The sequence below is a fragment of the Choloepus didactylus genome, chromosome 3 (assembly GCF_015220235.1).
Source record: "Choloepus didactylus isolate mChoDid1 chromosome 3, mChoDid1.pri, whole genome shotgun sequence".
Lineage (NCBI taxonomy): Eukaryota > Metazoa > Chordata > Mammalia > Pilosa > Megalonychidae > Choloepus > Choloepus didactylus.
The window spans coordinates 76,179,830-76,202,595 of NC_051309.1; the positions used below are offsets into that span (position 1 = coordinate 76,179,830).

The following is a 22,766-nucleotide window of genomic DNA, read 5'->3' on the forward strand; positions in this document are numbered from 1 at the left end:
AGAGTGAAAATTGGTATATCAATGTAAAATTCTAGAAAGTATTTTGGCATTACCTATCAAAAGCTTTAAATTTTGTATACAAATCAACTTAACTCTGCTGACAGGAATGTATCCTGAGGAAACACTCTTAACATGTGTGCAAAGATTTCTTTGCAGTGTTTTTTATTATAGTGAAAAGTTGGAAACAATTTAAACAATAGGGGATTGAAGAAATAGATTTTGAGATATCCATTCAGTATAAAACTGAAGTCATTAAAACTTACTATGGTAGAAAATATCAATGTAATAGAAAAAAGTGAAAAAAAGCAAGAATATAGAATAAAATTTAATATAAAACAGTATGTAAAGATGATCCCATTTTGAGAAAAACTACATGTACATATATATATATGAACATACATATACACCAAAGAAAGATGTATTTGCAAATGTTAAAATTCATTTCTAGATAGTGGAATTAGAACATGTTTTCTTTTCCTTTTTTAGCTTATGGATTTTTTTCTAAATGTTTTACAATGAACATATATTAATTTTAAAATAAGAAAAATAAAAATGAGTTTCAAAGAATGTATAACCATTGATCCTCCAGACATATATCTGATATTTAATGTGGGTAATCAAACAGTCTTTTCCCAGTAATGAAATTATAAAAGAATTTTAAGATTATTTGGAACATTAGCAATAACAGTATCAGTGAAATAGGTGAATAGCTTCATAGAAAAAGTGCCTTGAAAGACAACATTGAGTTGGATTTGGAATTTCTGGGATTTTTTTTTTTTTTTGGAGGGGAGAGTTTTTTTTTTTTTTAATTGAGATATAGTTTACATAGTAAAATGACCAGATCATAGATACACAGTTTAATGAGTTTTGGCAAATGTACACACTCATATAGTCAACACCCAAATCAAAACATAGATAGCTGTTTGCATGAAGGAAAAAATCATTGTTTTTCTTTATATATTGTCACACCACCAATAATTTCTTAAAGCGATTTAGAGTTTCCAGGGTGCTTTCTCTTTGTGGGTACTTGGAATCATGTGCCTTGATCTCACTACCTAATGGAGCGTATGGGGTGCCAGGGCCAAGTCAGGAGCACCATTTGTGAGCCCTAAACGGCAATGTCCAGTTTGCTCTGTTGGTTTTACAGGGTGTTCAATTTGTGGAAGACTAAGACCTTCTCTCCTAACTAAAACAGCAATATTTCTCAAGTGTCCTGTAGTGATTCTGGTCAAGCAAGAGTGTCCCCTGGCAGGGAAGGAGAGATAGGCCTATCAGAATTCCTACGGATTAATTGTAGATTTGATTCATTTGGTAACTGCGACTTCCCTCCTCCTTTATTAAAAAGCTAAAAGGAGAAAAGCTTTCTTTTAAATAACATCCCCTCAGTCCCTTTTTGAACCATTTCTAGGGTATCTGAGTTGTTGACAAGTTGAATTTTCTGGGTAAGAATTGGAAGTGATAAACAAAAACTAACTTCTTTTTTTTACCTTTGCGATGACCTCTGGTCTTCTAGTGATTCCTAACATATGTATATACTTTTTCCAGACCATCCTGTCTGTGTCAATACTACTTGCACGAAACTTTTAAAATGGGAGTTCACCCTGGTATTGTGCCTCTGGGAAGAATCCTTTCTAACTGCAGGGATTCCAGATACTTCCAACCAAAATTAGCTCTGACTGACAGTTCCATATTATTACTGGGCTCTGATTTCTTGTTTCTTGGCATTGATGGTTCCTCTCAAAGATCTCTTGCCAGTAGATTATTTATTTATTCCAGTGGTCTCTGCAGCCAAAGAGACCTCCTAGAACTTGAAATAATAATAGTTAATATATTAGGAGAGTGTACTGTGTTCCAAGCATTGTGTCAAGCATTTTCATGGCTTAAATCTTATTTTATTCTTTTTTTTTTTTTCACATGTCCACCAATGCTTATTTAATTCTTAAAACAGATGGAGTAACTGAGGTTAAGGATAAGTGTTTACAATATTAGATAATGGAGCTTCGGTTTCAACCTAGGTAATCTGTCTATAGAAACCTCACTCCTAATTCCTGCACTATATTTTCTCCCGAACTCTATCCCTACCATCTATTTGTGCTTCAAATCAGTATGTATAATCGGTGTTAACTTGCCCCTAAAAGATCCCATAGCTGGCCACTCCTTTGTGGATACTTCTCAAGAAAGTGAAACCTAGCAGAATCCAGCTCTCCAAGAGGGAAAGGAACACCTGTCCAAAAAGACCATTTTCCATCCTGCTGGTAGCTAGTACCCAAGGCTCCTGATTTCTGGTAATGGTCAGACATTGAGCACTACAGCCCTCAGCAGATCCACACCACCACGTAATTTGTCTCTCACTTCGATTTCTGTTGAATACCTAGCTGCTTTATCACACTACTCTTGATTGATCCTCTTTCCTGAAATTATGCACCCACTCAGCCCCTCACTGATCTATCTTCCTTCATCCAGTGGCATCAGAAAATTGAGTGCTCACAGTGAAATAACGACAACTTCTGAATCAACCCACGTTTAATTTTGAAGCAGTCTTCCTTATGTTTGACTTGACTGTGAGCTACATGAAGATAGGGACTATGTTTTGTTTATTTGCATCACTAGTACCAGTCAAAGTATTAGGTGCTGAGAACATTCTTGTTGAATGACCATATTATGCATTACCCTGTGTACCCACCTTATGGGGACACTGAGATGACTGTGCTGTAATAATGCTCTTAAGCCATTGGCAGAGCCACTGGAGACTGCAGAGGAGTGTCCAAGCAACTAAATGGTCCTGTGCTCTCCTTACTAACTTGTAAATGGCCACTCTGCATCCACACCATGGGAAGGCTGGGTTTGCTTCTTATATTCCATAAGGCCCAGAACTTGCCCAGACCTTGACCAGAAGCAGTTACTTAGAAAGTTGGAGGATTGTCCTGTAATGGAGACTACATTTAAAGAGTGATGGTGAAGAGATATTCCACATACTGGAGTCTTTAAACACTAACCTGGGGTGAGAAATATTTTCTTTGACAGAGGTAGTGAAACCACACACTTAAGGTTACTCTCCAGATCGGTATTTACCTCCTTCATTGGACGTAACTGGAAACTCCTTCCGTGCTAGCTTCTTGGTGTTTTCAGTTTACCTTATGGAATTTATCTTTCTCTACCCTCACAACCCTATTTCTCAAATATTAAACAAAATTCTATCTCTTTATGCAGGTTTTCATAATAGGTCCTGATATTTGTACAGGAGAGTATTGATTTTTATTTCAAGGATATATTTTATTTGATTCTTCCCTCCCTGCCCTGTTCCTGCGTGTACACGCACATACACATCCTGTCATGTTCTGTGGAATCAGATTCAGTTAATCTGAACAGGAGATAAAGTGATGGAAAAACAAGATATAGTTTCTATGCAGTCTGATACTTCCTTTTGTTTGCTAATGAAACAGTTACTACAAACCATTAACAAATATAAAACTCTTCAGTTCAAACATAGACAAATGTATCCGTCCAGTGCTAAAAGGCCTCTTGTTTTTTTTTTATTTTTCCAGGCAAGAAAACTTATCAGTGACTTTGCCATTATCTTGTCCATTCTCATCTTTTGTGTAATAGATGCCCTGGTAGGTGTGGATACTCCAAAACTAATTGTGCCAAGTGAGTTCAAGGTAGGTAAAAGTCATCTGTCTTTTGATCATTCCTCGAATGCTTTGCTTTCTTCTCTTTCCCCTACTCTCATTTACTATCTCTCTCTCTCTCAGTTAGTTTTGTACAGCTATTCACTTCTTTTTTCAAAAGCAGCCCCTTACTAGGATCAAATATACATTTATCCATTTCTTCACTAAAATTAAATGTCAGATATTGGGATCAAGAACAAGGTTCATATTGTATTGATTTTTATTTCAAAAGACACTTTACATTAGAAAATCTGCCTTATATTTTAGAGTATTTTAAAATTTCCGAAGTATTTTCATACACATTATCACCTTGAACCATATAACAATTCTGGAAAGTATTCAGTATAACTATATTCATCCTGATTTTACATAATTGAAATTGAAATTCATGAAAGTTGAGTAGTGCTCAAGTTCACAAAACTGATGAGAGTCAGCATTTTTGAAGTTCAAATCCAAGTCTCCAGACTCCATTTCAGTGGCCTTTTCACAGTACCAAAGTACCTGTCATATATATGGCACATAAACATGAGTATGTTTACATATAATGTATATTTTAATTATTACAAAAATATACAGGAATTATTTATTTTATGAACCTGTTAGTATTTGCAGGCCTCATGGGTAAAGTTTATATTTCTGTCATTCTAAAATATCCCTACCTAATTTTCCATTACGATTACTCTTTCACTTATTTTCTAAAATAATCCCCACTCCTTCTCTCCACCACCAAGATTATGTATATGCTAAGAGAAACTAAACATCAGTTTCAGCTTCATAGCTGTTTAATGAGGAAGGGAGATCTATATTATAGGAAACAGATCTTTTTTTTGCATTATTTCCTTTATCATATTCATTAGCAAAGATAAGTTGTCATTCACTCATTAATTCATGTAAGTCAATATTTATTGGAAGTTTGCTTTTTGAATCAGGCACCATACTAGGGATTTGAAATGCATTGATGAGCAAGGCAAAGTGCCTTCCCTTATGAGCGCACAACCTGGTAAAGGTAGTAAAATGTGGATAGATTTGGTGATGGAGTGATAAGCAAAGTGCGACAGAAGAGAGAAATATCCTCAGAGAAGTGACACCTTCTTGATAGATCGCAAATATGGCAAAACTAATTCCTAGATAGTATTCTATTTTAGTTTCTTTATTTGAATTGTTTGAAGTTAGGAAAAGGACAAACAGGAAAATAATTTTCTCTGTAGTAGATTTGTATGGTCCTCTGACAGAAAATAGATTGAGAACTGAAAAATGGCCATCTTTGCCAGGTTTCTTTGATATTTCTGAGGATTTAACCAGTTATTCTGGATCATTTCTCATATGCAAAATAAGAAGACCAGAGTGTTTAAATAAATTCAGTTATGACATGTAAAAACATTTGTAGGTTTGTGCACATTATATTATGAAGGTTATGTTACATTTTGTCAGTAGTAGGAACAAAGCCAGCGTAAGGGCTAAAAACCAAGAACAAAATTGATAGTAGTTTTGCAATTTCTTGCTATACCTTTCGCTATCAATTAGGTTTGGGTTTTTCTTCTGACTGTCCCTTAAACCCAAACTCCCTTCTTCCATCTTGAGTCCTTTTCTTGAATCGTGCCAAATGCACAAATTGGCATTTCCTTCTTTTCCATCAGCTCATGTAGTTTTCTGTCTTTCAAGTATTGCCTCAAAAATAACATTCTTTGGGAAGTTTTTGGTGAATCATCTTCTTTCACTAGCCTATCATCAGTAAAGCTGGTTCTTCCTACTTTTCAATATATTGTCTCTCCGAAGGAAAAAATAAGTGTGTCTTGCCAGATTTTTTTTTAAACAAATAGCATGTATTAAATGAGTAGTAGTCTGAAAAATGTTCTCTCTTCTTCAAGCCAACAAGTCCAAACCGAGGTTGGTTTGTTCCACCATTTGGAGGAAACCCCTGGTGGGTGTACCTTGCAGCTGCTATCCCTGCTTTGTTGGTCACCATTCTGATTTTCATGGACCAGCAAATCACAGCTGTGATTGTAAACAGGAAAGAGCATAAACTCAAGGTAAGTGTCTCTAATAATGTTTATCATTGCCTTCTACTTTGTTTCTGTTATTTGAAAATACTGATTCCAAGTCAAAACAGTTTTATATGGAGTTATTATAGCTACTGTTCCCTAAGCCTTGGCAGAATCATAGATCACCACAGAGGACAAATGTCCTCAATCTAATACTTCTGGGAGACCGCACTTAAACCTGAAGAAATTGTTTAAAATCATTTTTCCTTAGCCACCAAAGAGGAAATACAAACACATTTTACCACATAGCCACTGTCATTCTACATCTGATTTTAATGTGGTAACTATCTTTAGTGAAGACAATGACAAAGATTTAATTAATATTTACTGAGCACTACTCTCTGTTAAATCAACTCATATGTATTTTTAAAGATTATTCAGATAGTTCATGTGTATAGCTGTAAGTAACCATTTACATTTGTTTCCCTCAAACATTTGTTTCAGTATGTTATTGACCACAAAGTAGTGAGAAAATTCTTTATTTCGTACATGTTGTTTTCTTTTTTATGTGTCAGTTATTAACTTTGTCATAAGTCTAAAGGAAATCTTTTGGTGGTCTGTGATATCTTTCGAGAGAGCTGCCTACAATATTCTTACTTTATGTAATGTGTCTCCAGCCCTAGTGATTTTTTTTGTCACAAAGGGTTTGGAAAATACCTTTTGGAGGTGTGAGAAATTAATAACAACAATAATAAGATTTATAATATAGTGGATGCCTGCTACGAGCCAGGCCATGCTCTAAGCACTTTTTATTATACATTAACTCATTCACTTCTTGTAACCGCCATATGAGGGAAGCACGGAAGCATGTTAGAATCAGTCTCCTGGGAGCAGGAGAGGCAATTTCTAAGAATGGGTTTCTGCAGAGCAGGGAAGTAAAATCACAAGAATTCATATACTGCCCACTAGAAACAAAAAGAGCTATCCTAAGAGTTTCCTTAAGCAATTTTTCCAGCATACTGTAAAAGGTATCACATCTGAATGACAAGGGATCATTTGGTAGATCATAATAGTACATATAGCCTTTGGTCAATAACTTAATTTTTTAAATTGTAGAATCTATTATAATTCCAAAGAGTGTATATGATGCATTTCTGTAGTTTAAAAGGAAATGATGAAATGCCCTCTGTCTTATATCAAGTCTACATACATCTGTGGGTCTGCCTGAGGACCCTCTTTTCTGTCCCATTGTGTTATTTGTTCCAGCTCTTCAGGAGTGTTTGGCTATTCTCAGCACTGTCGTTCCATAAAAATGTTAGCATCAGTGTGCAGAGTTGTACATATACATTCACATACCCACACCGCACACAACCGTGTGGGAATTTTATTTGCAGTTACATTGAATCCATGCATCACTTTGAGGAGAAATTTTGATACTGAACTAATATGATATATATCTCCATTTATTTAGGCCTTCTTCAGTGTCTATTAATAACATTGTATAAGGTCTCCCATATCTTTTGTTAGATTTATCCAATTTCTTTTTTACTGTTGTAAATGGTTGGGGCATTTTCCTAAAGTTCCCTTCCCTTCCTGGCATATAGAAACCAAGTTGATTATTGTATATTGATCTTAATCTGGCACTCCTTCTAAGCTGCTTAGTTCTAACAATTTTCCATAGATTTGTTGGTGTTCCATAGATTTCTTATTTTATTTCTTCCTTTTGATCCTTATATCTTTTAATTATTTTTCTTTCCTTTTTGCCAGCTAGGACATCTAGTTCTCAACAATGTTGAGGTGGCTTTTAATGTTTCTCTGTTGAGTGCATTGTGTGTGTGTGTGTATGGTCAAATTAAGATGTTTCTTCTTTGTCCAGTTTGCTGAATATTTAAATTTACAATGAACTGATACTAAATTTATTCAAGTGCTTCTGAAACTGTTGAGATAAAAACGTGAGTTTTCATCTTTATCTGTTGATGGTGGTAAGTTACATTAATAAATTTTCTTATGCTGAATCAACTTTGCAACCTGATCAGAATATAATTTCTTTTACACATATTTAAATTTGGTTTGCTAATATATTTTTAGGGATTTTTATATCACTGTTTAGGATTATCTGTAATCCTAAAATTATCTCTGTGACTTTCCTTTCTAATTGTATCCTTTGTCTAATTTTGGTATCAAGAATATACTAGCCTTATAAAATGAGTCAGGGCAGTGTTTATCCTACTTCACCTCCTATCTCATTCTTCAAAAAGGTTGCTATATTTTCTTTATATTTGTAATATGTATCTTTTCTTTGAATAGTCAGACATGCTTATCAAACTATCTGGGCCTGGTATTTTCTTTGTGGAACTTTTAAGACCAGTGATCAAAATATTTTACTAGTTAAAAATCTTTCAAGTTTTCCATTTTTCTAAAATCAGTTTAGTAGTTTATACTTTCTAGAATTTGTCCATTTAACCCAAATTTTTAAGTTCATTGGCATAAGTTGTTTATAATTTTCTTTTGTTATTTTTCTTATCTGCACCTGTTACTTTTCCTTTTTACATTTCTAATATTATTGATTGATTTGTCCTTTCTCTTTATTTTCCCTGGTCAGTCTAGTGTGAAGTTGTTAATTTTATTAGTCTTTCCCCAAAGAATTATTTTTTGCTGTATTGCCTCTCTGTAATATATCTTTGATTTCTATTTTATTAATTTCTGCTCTTTATTGTTTCTTTTTATTTAATTTCCACTCTATTGCCTTCTACTTTTTGGTGTTCATTTAATTTTTTCTAACTTCCTAGGTTAAATATTCAGCTCATTAATTGCCAGCCTTTCTTCATTTCTATTTTAAGCTTCATCCCAAAACTTATGACAATGTCTCAGTTTTATTCAGTTCCAAATATTTTATAATTTTCAGTATGATTTATACTTCGACCCATAGGTTTTTAAATTTCCAGGCATACACATTTTTAAATTATCTTTTTAAAAATTGATTTCCAAATTAATTCTGTTACTATCAATGGACCTGGTCTGTATGGTGCTGATTTTTTTAGAATTTGTTGAAACTTATTTATTGTGCTGGAATATTGTTAATTTTCATTTACATTCCATTTGTATTTGAAAGGAAGGTGCCTTTAACAGTTGTTGGGTGCGTTCAAAATATATGTCCATTTTACAACTGTGAATTATATTCATTCATGGATTTTAAAGTTAATTTAGCAAATCACCACCAACACTTTAAAACTTTAAATATATTGAAATAGAAAATATCAAAATATGTCCTGCTTATGAAGTGTAAATCCTAGTTCATGAAAATTTGTTTCAATTATATGCATTCAGTTGTTTATGTTTATTGTTTATAATGTGCATAAGTATTACAGGCTATGATGCAAAAGGCATTTCTTATTGCACGTCAGGATCAAAAATGTTTGAAAAACAGTGAAATAGGTCAGATGTTTTGTTTATGTTTATCAAATCTTCTGTATCTTTACTGCTGTTTTGTTTGCATGTTTAATCCATTTACACAGAAAGATATGCTAATAATCTTCCATTTAGTAAACTCCCATAATGATGGCTTTTATACTTCTTTCTCATGGTTTTATTAATATTTGCTTTATGTATTTTGAAGTCATGTTATTAGTTGTTTTCATTTGCCAGGCTGCTATGACAAATAGCACAAATGGGTTGCCTTAACAACAGGAATTTATTGGCTCATGGTTTTGAGACTAGAAGAAGTCCAAAATCAGGATATTGGCAGGGCTTGCTTTCTCCCAGAGTCTGTGGCATCCGGGTTCTGGCTGATGGCAGTTGGCTTGCATCTCTACTTCCTGTCACACGATGATGCCCTCTCCTTTGCTCTGGTCGTCCAGTTCTCTGCTTACTTGCAGCTTCTGGCTGCTCATGTTTTTCTCTGACCTGGCTTCTGGTTTCTTCTCTTTTTTTAAGGCTTCTCTTTTTCAAGGCTTCCAGTAATATAGATTAAGAGCTGCCTGATTCAGTTGGCCACACCTTAAGTAAAAATAACACTTCAAAAGGACCCATTTACAAATGGTTTCCCATCCACGGGAATGTGGATTAAGATTAAGAACATGCTTTTTGAGGGGGTACATAATTCAGCCTGCTACAGTACTACATGCACATTTGTATGTTTTATCTTTTTAGTGACTTGAACTTTTTATGTGATTCTCTTTCTCTCTATCAATGCTTTTTTGCCTTAAAGCTTATTTTATTTCATAGTAAAGCTGTGGTAGTGTCTCTTAATTTGTACTTCCCTAAATATATTTTTCCATTCTGTTCTTTTGTCTTCCTTTTTTTTAATTGTCTCTTTGCAAATAAAATAGACTTTTAAAAAATCCATTTCTACAGTCTTTGTTTTAACTAAAGTAGTTTAATCCATTTAAATTGATGATGATGATTAATAGATTTGGATTCATTTTTACCACATTACTTTTGCTTTCTATTTGTCTCATTTTCTCTGTGTTCCTCTTTATTCTCCTTTCTTGCCCTCTTTTACATTGGTGGAGTTTGATTTTTTTTTTTCTTTGTTTCCTTTTTCTTCCATCAACCAGTTTGGAAGTGATGCACTCTCATCTTTTTGTTTAGTGGCTATGTTGGGTATTTTAGTGTGCATATTTAATTAGCTTAAACATTAGTCAGTATTTTTTACCCTTCTTGTGAACTATATGCAGAATTTAAGGTTGATATTCTTTCCAGAATCATATACTACTCTTACCAAGATTTTTATATCTATCTTAATTTTTTAATCTAAGTAATTAGACATAGTCAACATTTTTAGAATTATCCATGGTTTTCCATTTTCTTTGCCCATTTTTAGTTTTGCCTTTCTGACCTTCCCTTTGAGAATATTTTCCTTTAGCCTGAATTATTTCCCCTTAAATAGTACACACTTAGCAGGCTTTTCATTTTAACATTAAGTGCCCATATAGAAAATCATAAAAATCAAATGCCCCCTCCCTTGCTCCTGTGCTGCTCACAGGTTGAGATGACTGACTCAAGGACCTATAGTCTATCTGATATACCCTTGTTGGTGAAGCTCTGCTTTTCAGATTCCTAAAGTGAGGATCTTTGGATAGGAAACTCTTTCATTTGTGTACACCTGAAAGTATCTTTGCTTGACTTTAATTCTTGAAAGTTAGTTTCTCTTAATATATAATTTTTGGTTGAAAGCTAGTTTCTTTCAGCACTTGTAAGCTATTTTCTCACTGTTTCAGATATTTATTGTTAGTATTATTCCTTTTAGTATTATTTCTTTTGAGTGTTTTATGATCTTTTTTTGACTCTGTTTGACAGTTTCACTACAATTTGTGTAGGTATGAATTCCTTTTTAGTATATATTAGATTTATTGGGCTTCCTGAGTCCAAGAATCAGTATATTTTATCAGTTATGGAAATTTTTGTGTCTTTGGTTCTTTCAGTCTCTAAAACATCCTTCTGCAATTCCAAGTAGAATTTATTATGCATTCCTTTCTTGTGCTCCATTTGTGCTAACTTGTTTATATATTTTCCATTCCTTGCTTCCCTGGGTTATATTTTTGTTAATTTCCTCAATCCTTTCTCTTTACTAATTCTTTCTTCTCTTGGTTCTATTCTACTACCTATTCAATCCATTGAACTTTTCATTTCAATTGTTATACTTTTTATTTTTAGGAATTCTATTGTCCTTTCCCAAATCTTCTTGTTCAATTTTTTTATTGTAATTGTTCACATACTTTATAATTATTCAAAGATCCAAAGTGTACAATCAGTTGCCCCCAGTACCCTCATACAGCTGTGCATCCTGTTCAATTTTGATGGTCACTAGCTTCTTTATTATTCTTTTGTACCCTCTTTTACTTATTATTTTATGTATCTGCTGTCTTTTCAGATCTGATAGTAACCTTTGTTTCCTTGGCTGACTTATACTCCTGATGTCATTCTTCCTCATATTTTTGGTCTTTTTATAAAGAAATTTTGAGCTAATATTCCTGAGCAAATGTTTTAGAGAGTGTGTTTAAAATATAGCCTTCCAAAGATTTTATTTGCTCTTGGGAGGTGTATGAAAACCCTTCAACCCAGGAACAGTTCTTCATTTTTATTTATTCTCATATAAAATGTTTTATTATGGAAATTTCCAAATACCCAGCTTCAGTAATTCTCAGCTCATGGCCAATCTTATGTCATCTAACCCCCATCTCTTCCCCTTCCTATAATACTTTGAGGCAAGACTTGACTGCATTTCATTTCATCCATAAATTTTATAGAATATGTATTTTTAACATTGAGGTCTCTTTTTAAAAACATAGCATATTACCAATACAAGACTAAATAAAATAAAAAATGTAAGCAACATTCCTTAATATCATCAAATATTCAGGGAATTTTTAAATTTCCAAATGTGCATAAATGTAATCAACTTTTTTTTTAATTAGAGAAGTCGTGGGTTTACAGAACAATCATGAATAAAATACAGGATTCCCATACAACACACCACCACCACCACCACCTTGCATTGGTATGGAACATTTTTTACAATTTATGATAGAACATTTTTATAATTGTACTATTAACTAAAGAACGTGGTTTAACTTAGGGTTCACTGTCCATGTAGTTTATTTCCATGGACTTTCATTTAAATCTTAAATATGTTACCATTTATACAATATAAAATTTCCCCTTTTAATCACATTCATATATGTTTATATAATATATATATATATATCAGTGTATATATATTTTTTTCAATGCTGTTAATTGTGTTCACGATGTTGTGCTACCATCACTACAATCCATTACCAAGACATTTCCGTCATTGCAAATAAGAACACTGTACATTGTAAACCCTAAGTTCCCATTCTCTAACCCAACCCCATCCTGGATAAACTATATTCTAGATTTTGACTTGATTTTCCTTACTCAAATTTTCAAAACAGTAAGATCATATAATATTTGTCCTCTTGTGTCTGGCTTATTTCACTCAACATGATGTCTTCAAGTTCATCCATGTTGTCATATGTATCAGAACTTCACTCCTTTTTACAGCTGAAAAATTTTCCATTGTGTGTCTATCCCACCTTTTATTTATGCATTCTTCAGCTGATGGACACTTGAGTTGCTTCCATCTTTTGGCAATTGTGAATAAAGCTGCTGTGAACATCAGTGTGAAAATACCTGTTCAAGTTACTGCTTTCAGTTCTTTGGGCTATATACCTAGTAGGGTTGCTGCCATATGGTAGTTCTGTACTTAGCTTTCTGAGGAACTGCCAAACTGTCTTCCACAGCAGCTGCACCAATTTATACTGCCACCAGAAAAAAATGAGTTTTCCCTATTTCTCTGCATCCTCTCCAACACTTGAAATTTAACCATTTCTTAAATAAAGCCATTCTAATACATGTGAAATGGTATCTCGTTGTGGTTTTGATTTGCATTTACCTGATGGCTATTGATGTTGAGCATCTTTTTATATACTTTTGGGCCATTTGTATATCTTGTTTGGGGAGATGTCTGTTCAAGTCTTTCCCCATTTTTAAATTGGGTTGTTTGTCTTTTTGTTGTTGAGTTGAAGGACTTCTTTATATATTCTGGATATTAACCTGATATCTGATATATGGTTTCCAAATATTTTCTCCCATTCTGTAGGTTGTCATTTTGCTTTCATGTTAAAGTCCTTTGAGGAACAAAAGTTTTTAATTTTGATGAGGTCCTATTTATCTGTTTTTTCTTCATTGCTTGTGCTTAGGGTACAAAATCTAAGAATCCATTGCCTAACACAAGATCCTGAAGATGCTTCTGTACATTGTCTTATAGGCGTTTGATAGTTCTAGTGCTTATATTCAGGTCTTTGATACATTTTGAGTTGGTTTTTATATATGGTGTGAGGTGTAGGGGTCCTCCTTCCTTTTTTTGCCACCTTGTCAGAAATCAGTTGGCCATCTAAGTGAGGGATGATTTCTGATCATTCATTTGATTACGTTGGACTGTATTTCTGTCCTTACACCATTACTAGCTGTTTTGATAACTGTGGCTTTGTAATAAATTTTAAGATCAGAAGTGTGAGTCCTCCAACTTTGTTCTGTGTCAAGATGGCTTTAGTAATTCAGGGCCCCTTAACCCTCTGTATAAATTTGATGATTGGCTTTTCCATTTCTGCAGAGAAGGTTGTTGAAATTTTGATTGGAATTGCATTGAATCTATAAATTTCTTTGTGTAATATTGACATCTTGATGATATTTAGTCTTCTAATCCATGAACACTTATTATCCTTCCATTTATTTAAGTCTTTAATTTCTGTTAACAGTGTTTTACAGTTGTCTATGTACAAATCCTTCACATCCTTGGTTAGATTTATTGCTATTATTTGATTCTTTTACTTGCTATTGTGAATGGAATTTTTTTCTTGATTTCTTCTTCTAATTGTTCATTGCTTGTATATAGAAACACTACTGATTTGGGGGTGTTGATCTTATACCTCACCACTTTGCTGAGTTCATTTTTTAACCCTAGGAGCTTTGTTGTGGGTTTTCATGATTTTCCATATATAGGATCATGTCATCTGCAAATAGTGAATGTTTTACTTCTTCCTTTCCAATTTGGATGCATTTCATTTATTTCTTCTGATTTATTTTTTCTGATTGTTCTGTCAATGACTTTTAGTACAGTGTTGAACAACAGTGATAACAGTGGGCATCCTTGTCTTATTCCTGATTTCAGAGGAAAAGCGTTCAGTTTTTCACCATTATGTAAGATGTTAACTGTGTGCTTTCCATATATGCCCTTTTTTATGTTGAGGAAGCTTCCTTCTATTACTAGTGTTCTAAGTGTTTCTATCCAGGATGGGTGTTGTGTTTTGTCAAATGCCTTCTTTGCATCAATTGAGATGATCATCTGGTTTTTTACCTTCATTCTGTTAATGTGTTCTGTTACATTAGTTGATATTCTTATGTTGAACCAATCTTGCATACCAGAGATGAATCCCACTTAATCATGGGGTATAGTTTTTTTTAATATGCTGTTGGATTCAGTTTGCTAGTATTTTGTTGAGGATTTTTGCTTCTATATTCATCAGAGGTATTGCTCTGTAGCTTTGTTTTCTTTGGTATCTTTATCTGGCTTTGGTATAGGGTGATGTTGGCCTCATAGGATGAATGTAGGTGTGTTCCTCTTCTTTTCAATTTTTTGGAAGAGTTTTATAAGCTGAATTGAAGTTAATTCTTCTTGGAAAGTTTGGTAGAATTTATCCATGAAGTCATCTGATCCTGGGGTTTTCTTTGTTGGGAGGTATATGATGACTGATTTAATCTCTTTACTAATTATTGGTTTGTTGAGATCTTCTGTTTCTTCTTGAGTCAATGTAGGTAGTTTGTGTGTTTCTAAGAATTTGTCCATTTCATCTAGATTACCTAATGTATTGGCATACAGTTATTCTTAGTATATGCTTGCAGTCATTTTTATTTCAGTGGGGTTGGTAGTAATACCCCCCTTTTTATTTCTGATGTTTGTTATTCGTACCCTGTCTCTTTTTTTCTTTGTCAGTCTAACTAAAGTTTTGTCAATTTTATTGATATTTTTAAAGAACCAACTTTTGGTTTTGTTTATTCACCTATTACATTCTTTTGTTTTCTATTTCATTTATCTCTGCTCTAATATTTGTTATTTCCTCCCTTCTGCTCACTTTGGGTCTAGTTTGCTCTTCTTTTTCTAGTTCTTCAGTTTTGAGATTAGGTCTCTGATGTGAAGTCTTTCTTCTTTTTTAATGTAAGCATTTTTTTGGAGCTATAAATTTCCCTCTCAGCACTGCCTTTGCTGCATTCCAAGTTTCAGTATGTTGTATTTATTTTTCATTCATCTCAAGATATTTCCTAATTTCGCTTTTTATTTCCTCTTTAACCTATTGGTTGTTTAAAAGTGTGCTGTTTAATTTCCACATATTTGGGAATTTTCCTTTTCTCCCTCTGTTTTTGATTTTCCCTCTGTTTTGTGGTTGGAGAATATACATTGCATGATTTCAATATTTTTAATTTATTGAGGCTTGTTTTGTGACCCAGCATATGGTCTATCCTGGAGAATGATCCCTATGGACTCAAGAAGTATGTATATTTTGTTTCTGTTTGGTGCAGTGTTCTATATATAGGTGTGTTTTGTCTTGCTGGTTTAGTGTATCATTCAAGTCCTTTACTTCCTTAATCATCTTCTAGCTAGATGTTCTATCCAATATTGAAAGTGGTGTGTTAAAGTAAATATATTTGTAATTGTTACATCTTCCTGTTGAGTTGTCCCATTTATCATATATAAGGACCATCTTTGTCCCTTGTAACAATTTTTGACTTAAAGTCTATTTTATCTGATATTAGTATAGTCACATCAGCTCTCTTTTGGTTACTCCTTCTGTGGTGTATTAGTTAGGGTTCTCTAAGGAAACAGAATCAACAAGAGATATCTATAAATATAATATTTTATAAAAGTGTCTCATGCAGCTGTGGGTATGCATGAGTCCGAATTCTGTAGGTCAGGCAGCAAACTGGCAATTCCAAGGAAGATGTTTGATGAACTCCTCAGGCAGCAAACTGGCAACTTTGATGAACTCCTCGGGAAATGCTTTGCTGGTTAGCCAAAGAAGAAGTGAAGGTCCTCTATCTGTCTTGCTTAAAAGTCTTCAACTGATTGGATTAAATCCTGCTGATTTCATTCTCTCATTGTGGAAGACACACCCCTCATTGATGTAATCAGTCACAGCTGCAGCCAATTGACTGATGATTTAATAAACCAGCCTTCTGGTTTAGTAACCATCCTTCAAATGCCCTTGCAGTAGTGGTTCAGCCAGTGCTTGCTTGACCAGAGACCTGGGCACCATCACCTGGTCAAGTTAACACATGAACCTAACCATCAAACATGGTGTAATTTTTTTCCATCCTCTCATCTTCAACATACTTGTGTCTTTGACTTTAAGGTGGGTCACTTACTACAGCATATAGTTGGGTCATGCTCTTTTATCCATTCTGCCAACCTCTGTCTTTTGACTCAAGAGTTTAATCCATTTATATTTAAAGTCACTACTGATAATACAGGACTTTTCTTCTGCCATTTTGCTATTTGTCCTTTTTAAGTCTTATAACATTTTGTCCCTCACTTCCATTAAAGCCTACTTTTATATTTATTTGGTTTTGTTTTTTTGTGTGTGTTGTACCATATTGAGTGTCTTCTCACCTCTGTCTGGGTATATTTTTCATCTGTTTTCCTTGTGGTTACCATGGAGTTAAAATTCAGCATCCTAATTATATAACAATAATATTTGGTTTGATACCAACTTAACTTCAGTAGCATGCACATATACTTTTCCTATACACTTCTTTGCCCCCAGCCTTTTTTGTGTACTTGTTAGCACTTTGTATATTGTGTTCCAAAAACCTAGATTCATCATTACTTTCATGCATTTGCATTTAAGCACCTGTAGGTAGTAGGAAGTGGAGTTACATACTGTTCTAGTTTGCTAATGCTGCCAGAATGCAAAACACCAGAAGTGGATTGGCTTTTATAAAAGGGGGTTTATTTGGTTACACAGTTACAGTCTTAAGGCCATAAAGTGTCCCTTCAACAAAGGGTACGTTCACCAGAGAAAGGCCATTGGCATCCAGAAAACCTCTGTTAGCTGGGAAGGCATGTGGCTGGTGTCTGCTTGCTTCCAGGTTGTGTTTCAGAATGGCATTCTCCAAAGTGTCTGCATCAGCTTCCAACGGCCATCCTCAAAATGTCTGTCTCAGCCACAGCTAGCTACGAGCTCCTTCTGTCTAAGCTTATGTAGTGCTCCAGTAAACTAACTAAGGACTATGCTGAGTGGGTGGGGCCACACCCCCATGGAAATTATCCAGTCAGAGTTATCACCTACAGTTGGGTGGAGCACATTTCCATGGACACTGAAGCAATAGATTCCAACCCAATCTGCATTAATACATCTGCCCCCACAAGAATGCATTAAAGAATACGGCTTTTTCTGGGGGACATAAATATACAAACCAGCACACATACCAAACAGTACAATACAATAATATTGGCATTTGTAATTACCCACATGGTTACCTACACTTCAGGTCTTTCTTTCTTTATGCTTCTTTGAACCTCTGTCTAGTGTCTTTTCTTTTCAGTCTGAAGACTTCCCTTTTTTATTGCTTTTAAGCCCAGTTAGTGTTGACAAATTCCCTCAGTATTTGTTTATCTGAGAATGTCTTAATGTCTCCCTCATTTTTGAAAGAGAGTCTCACTAGATATAAAATTCTTGGCTGGCAGTTGTTTTCCGTCAGTGCTTTAAGTATTCAGCCCACTGCCTCCTGCCTTCATGATTTCTGATGAGATATCATGACTCAGTCTAATTGGGACTCTCTTGTACTTAACAGGTTGCTTTTCACTTGCAGCTTTCAGAACTCTCTACTTGTGCTTGGCATTTGATAGTGTAATCAATATGTGATGGGGTATGTTTTTCTTCATGTTTATCCTGTTTGGTGGTCTCTGAGCTTCTTGGATGTTAATATTCACATTTTTTGCTAAGTTTGGAAATTTCACTGTCATTATTTCTTTGACTATTCCTTTTGTCCCTTTCCTTCCTTCGTCGTCTTCTGGACCCCCATAATGTATATATATTGTTGTGCTTGATAGTGTTCCATAGCTGTCTGGGGCTGTTTTCACTTTCACTATTTCTTTTTTCTTTCTGCCCTCAGCCTGACTCACTTCATGTGTTTTGTCCTTAAATTCACTGATTCTTTCTCTGCCAGCTCCAATCTGCTTTTGAAACCCTCTTGGGTATGTTTCATTTCACTTACTGTGGTCTTTAACACCAGTAGTTCATCTGGCTCCTTTCTTTAAACTTCTGTCTCTTTATTTTTTTATTTTTTATATTGTTCATTCATTGTTTTCCTGATATCCTTTAGTTCTTTCTCTGTTTCCTTGAGCATTTTTAAGATCATTTTTTTAAAAAAGGCTTACTGTGAAGTGTCCACATTCTCCTCTTCTTGACTGGTTGTTTTCTGTGTTTTTAACCTCTTCCTTTGGTTGGGCCATCATTTCCTGTTTCTTTGTCTTAGACTCATTTGTTGCACACTGTACCTTCTTTTTTTTTAATAAATGCAATTTTATTGAGGTATTCACACACCACATAATCCATCCAAAGTATACAATCAATGGCTCACAGTATCATCCTATAGTTGTACATTCATCACCACTATCAATTTTAGAACGTTTTCAAAAATTAATAAAAATATTAATAAAAATAAATAAAATAAAATGTAAACAATAAAAATTAAACAGAACACACAAAACATCCCATATCCCTTGCCCCTCCCCATTATTTATATATTTGTGTGTGTGTACTTTATTACTCATCTACCCATACACTGGATCCAGGGAGTGTCAGTCACAAGGTTATCACAGTCACACAGCCACACAATAAAAGCTATATAGTTATACAGTTATCATCAAGAATCAAGGCTACTGGATTATAGTTCAACTGTTTCAAGTATTTTCTTCTAGCTATTCTAATACACTAGAAACTTAAAGGAATATCTATATAATGCATAAGAATAACCTCCAGAATGACCTCTTGACTACATTTGAAATCGCTTAGCCACTGAAACTTTATTTTGTTCCATTTCTTTTCCCCCTTTTGGTCAATAAGGCTTTCTCAAATCCACAATGTCAGGGCCAGTCTCATCCCTGGTAGTCATGTCCCATGTTGCTGGGGAGACTTACACCCCTGGAAGTCACGTCCCATGAAGAAGGGATGGTAGTGAGTTAATTTGCAGAGTTGGCTTAGAGATATAGGCCACATCTGAGCTACAAAAGAGATTCTCTGGGGGTGACTCTTAGGCATAGTTATAAGTAGTCTTAGCTTCGCCACTGAAGAGAGAAGTTTCATAAGGACAAGTAGATTTAGGGCTTGGCTTATTAAATTGGGAGCCCCTATTGCTTAAGAGAGAATAGCATGAATTCCCCAGGTGGGAAGTTTAACAGTTCCATATTTTTCTCCAGTCCCTCAAGGGGTCTTTGCAAATACTTTTTTATTTTCTGCCTAACATATTCTGGGATGTATTGGGGTATTACATTAGCCTGTACAGAATAACAAGATCTCATCCCCTATTCTAGGTTCCATGTGATTACATTGTTTAAACCTTTTAACATTTTAAAATGTTGACTCTGAGATTTACTTCCTGGGATGTCTGTTTCTTGGTTTTGTAACCAGCTGGTGATAAGACTTTCTTGAGCTTCAGCCCTCCTATCAGGAAGGTCTGCCAAAGGTAAATGCAATTGGCAGGGTTTTCCCTGTCTTTCTGAGCCTCTGTCTTGTTTTGGGCTTTTGCTTGTTATTTGTTTCGGAGTTTCCCTGTTTACAGGAGTTTGATTGTCTCCTCTGTTTCCCAGGAGATGGACCTCCTTCTTCCATGTATTTGATGCCTCAGACTGTTGTCTCAACTGTCTGCCTCTGTGGATTTTTATACTTCTTTCTTTCATTGTCTCACACTGCTTTTGCCTGGAGGGCAAATTCTGGGAGAAGGGTCACCCCAGAGATGACTTTCCCAAGTAAGTCTTTCTAAGCCAGACAGGGCCAGGGATCCAGAAAGGGGTGCAGTTTGGCTCCATAGTGCCCTGTGGAGTGGATCAGGAAGGGCTCCAGTAGCTTCTCTGATGGCTCCCCAAAGTTGAGATTTCCTAGCCTGCCAAGCAAATGCAGCTCTTCAGCAAACTGTCTTCCCCAGCCCTGAGGAAGTCTGTGTCTCTAACCTCCACTGCCTCTGCCCCTGTCCAGGGAGGGTTGAAACAATCACAACCACCTTTGTCCAGGGAGAGTTGAAAGAATAGTTTTCCCTCAGAGCCAGGAACCAGCCATCCAAATTCACTAATTAAAGCCATGATCAGTGATTGGCCATACTCACCCCTGTTCTTGGGGAAGAGGATTTTATGTTCCTTTCTGTCACCAGGGAGCTAGTCAGTGACTGGACCCTGCAGCCACCTGCTGCGAGAGTGGGGGACAGGTGCCATGACGTGGAGAGAGCAGTTTATTGTTCTTTACCATAATTTATCAATCTCTTCCTCCCACTCTTCCCTGGATGCTGTACAGTGTTCTTCTGGCCTCTGGAATTACAAAATAGTTGTTTCAGACTGTTTCTGCCTGTTTAATAGTTGTTTTGAAGCTCCCTACTCTGCCATCTTACCCGGAAGTTCTCTATAATCAACTTTTAAAATATAATCTATTTGTTTAAATCAGAATCCGAGTAAAATTGACACATTATGATTGGTGGATACATCATTTAAATTTACTTTATACATTTTCTCATCTGTCAGTTCAGCTTGTTTGTTTCCCTTTTTATTTGTTGAGGATGCCAGATTGTTTATTGTTCTGATTATCTTTTGCTGGATAACAAACCACCTAGCTGAAAATAACTATTTATTATGATCTCTCATGTTCTTTGGGTTGACTGGGCTCAGAAGGACAGTTCTTGATTGCGGTCTCTTTCACAGTTGCACTTAGATAGCTGTTGGATTTTATTTTCACTTTTACTTTTATCCTTTAATGAACATGTGTAAGTGCTAACTGTGGAGATGAATACAAAACCGTATGATGATACTGTAAAACAGTTTATGGTTCACTGTGGATGACTATGGTATTTGAATATATCCCTATAAAATTGCAGGGGAAAAAAATAAACAAAGCGACACAAGTGCTGGAGAGAACTTGCAGAGAGATGTATGTATTCACTATTGGTGGGGATGTGGAATGGCGTAGCCTACCTGGAGGACAGTATAGTGGTCCCACAAGAAGCTAGGCATGTGGGGGTTTCAAAGTGTTGCAACCTCGGTATGGGGTATATACTTGGAAGATCAGAGCAGGGACATGAATGGACATTTACGCACCAGTATATATGGTGGCAGTATTCACTATTTGCAATAGGCGGAGGTGGCCTAAGAGTACACTGACTTATGAATGGAATGAACTGTAGTGTATGCATACAGTAGAAAATTGAGCAGCTATAAGAAGAAATGAAGCTGTGAGACATGCAGCTAGGTGAATGGATCTTGAGTACAGCATTTTGAATAAAGCACACCAGAAACGAGAGGACAAGCATAATGCCTCACTAATATGGACTAACTATAATGTGTAAACTCTGAGAACTGAATCTTAGAGCACAGCTGATCAGGGAAATGCTTATTGTAAAGGTCTCTAGATTGTAAGCTCTTACAGCAGCCACATCTATTCCTGAGTGGTAACGGTTATCTGTAAATCCTGAGATGCTGAGCTCCTTGTGTTTAACCTGGTTGGTCTCTGGAACTTTGGGTATCTGTGTGACACATGAGACTTGGAGCTAGAACTTGGCAGCTATGAATGTCAGTATTTCCCCATATGGCAACTGTTGAAAGAGCTGAAAAGAATTCAGACTTTAATTAGAGATATGAATGAAGAGGATCTGGCAAATCAGGTCCAAGAGTAAAGGACGATACTGACTGGGTTTTAAAACTACAACTTAACGTGTGAGACCAAGGGAGGAGATGTTTATCTGGTGCAAGATCTATATTTTCTGTAGCTCACTAGATAATCTAGTTTGTATGATCAGTTTGAACACCATAGATGCAGGGAGCGGTGAATGGGAAGTGGGATTTGGTGAGTTTGTACAGGCTGGGTGAAATCCCGACACATCCCAGAGTGATATGGACAGAAAGTGTAAGTGTATTTGCGGGGCCTCCTGAGGACCTGGGGAGAAATGCAGAAGTGTCGGACTTCCCCACCTGTGGACTTTGCCACCTGGGTTATTGCTGATTTTCCCACAAACATTGAGGACTGCCAATTTAGTGGGCTGAGCCCTCTATTGGGGAGCCTTACCCTGTGAGGCTAGTTGCTACAAGGGAGAGGCTGAGCCCACTTATAATTGTGCCTAAGAGTCCCCCCCCAAAGAGCCTCTTTGTTGCTCAGATGTGGCCTCATCTCTCACTAAGCCCACTGAGCAGGTGAACTCACTACCCTCCCCTCTACATGGGACATGACTCCCAGGGGTGTGAATCCCACTGGCAACGCGGGAAATGACTCCTGGAAATGAGCCTGGACCCAGCACTGAGGGATTGAGAGGATCTTGACCAAAAAGGGGAAGAGAGATG

The 22,766-nt window shown here is 35.6% G+C and overlaps 1 protein-coding gene across 5 annotated transcripts in view; it reads left to right on the forward strand.

Moving 5' to 3' along the window:
* The window catches only part of SLC4A4 (solute carrier family 4 member 4), a 442,709-nt gene that overhangs the window by 386,875 nt on the left and 33,068 nt on the right, over nucleotides 1-22,766 (forward strand). For all 5 annotated transcript variants that reach the window (XM_037829942.1, XM_037829943.1, XM_037829941.1 and 2 more), the window contains 2 exons: nucleotides 3,546-3,659; nucleotides 5,537-5,698. In XM_037829942.1, coding sequence (XP_037685870.1) covers nucleotides 3,546-3,659; nucleotides 5,537-5,698 — 276 coding nt within the window. The remainder of the gene's footprint in view (nucleotides 1-3,545; nucleotides 3,660-5,536; nucleotides 5,699-22,766) is intronic.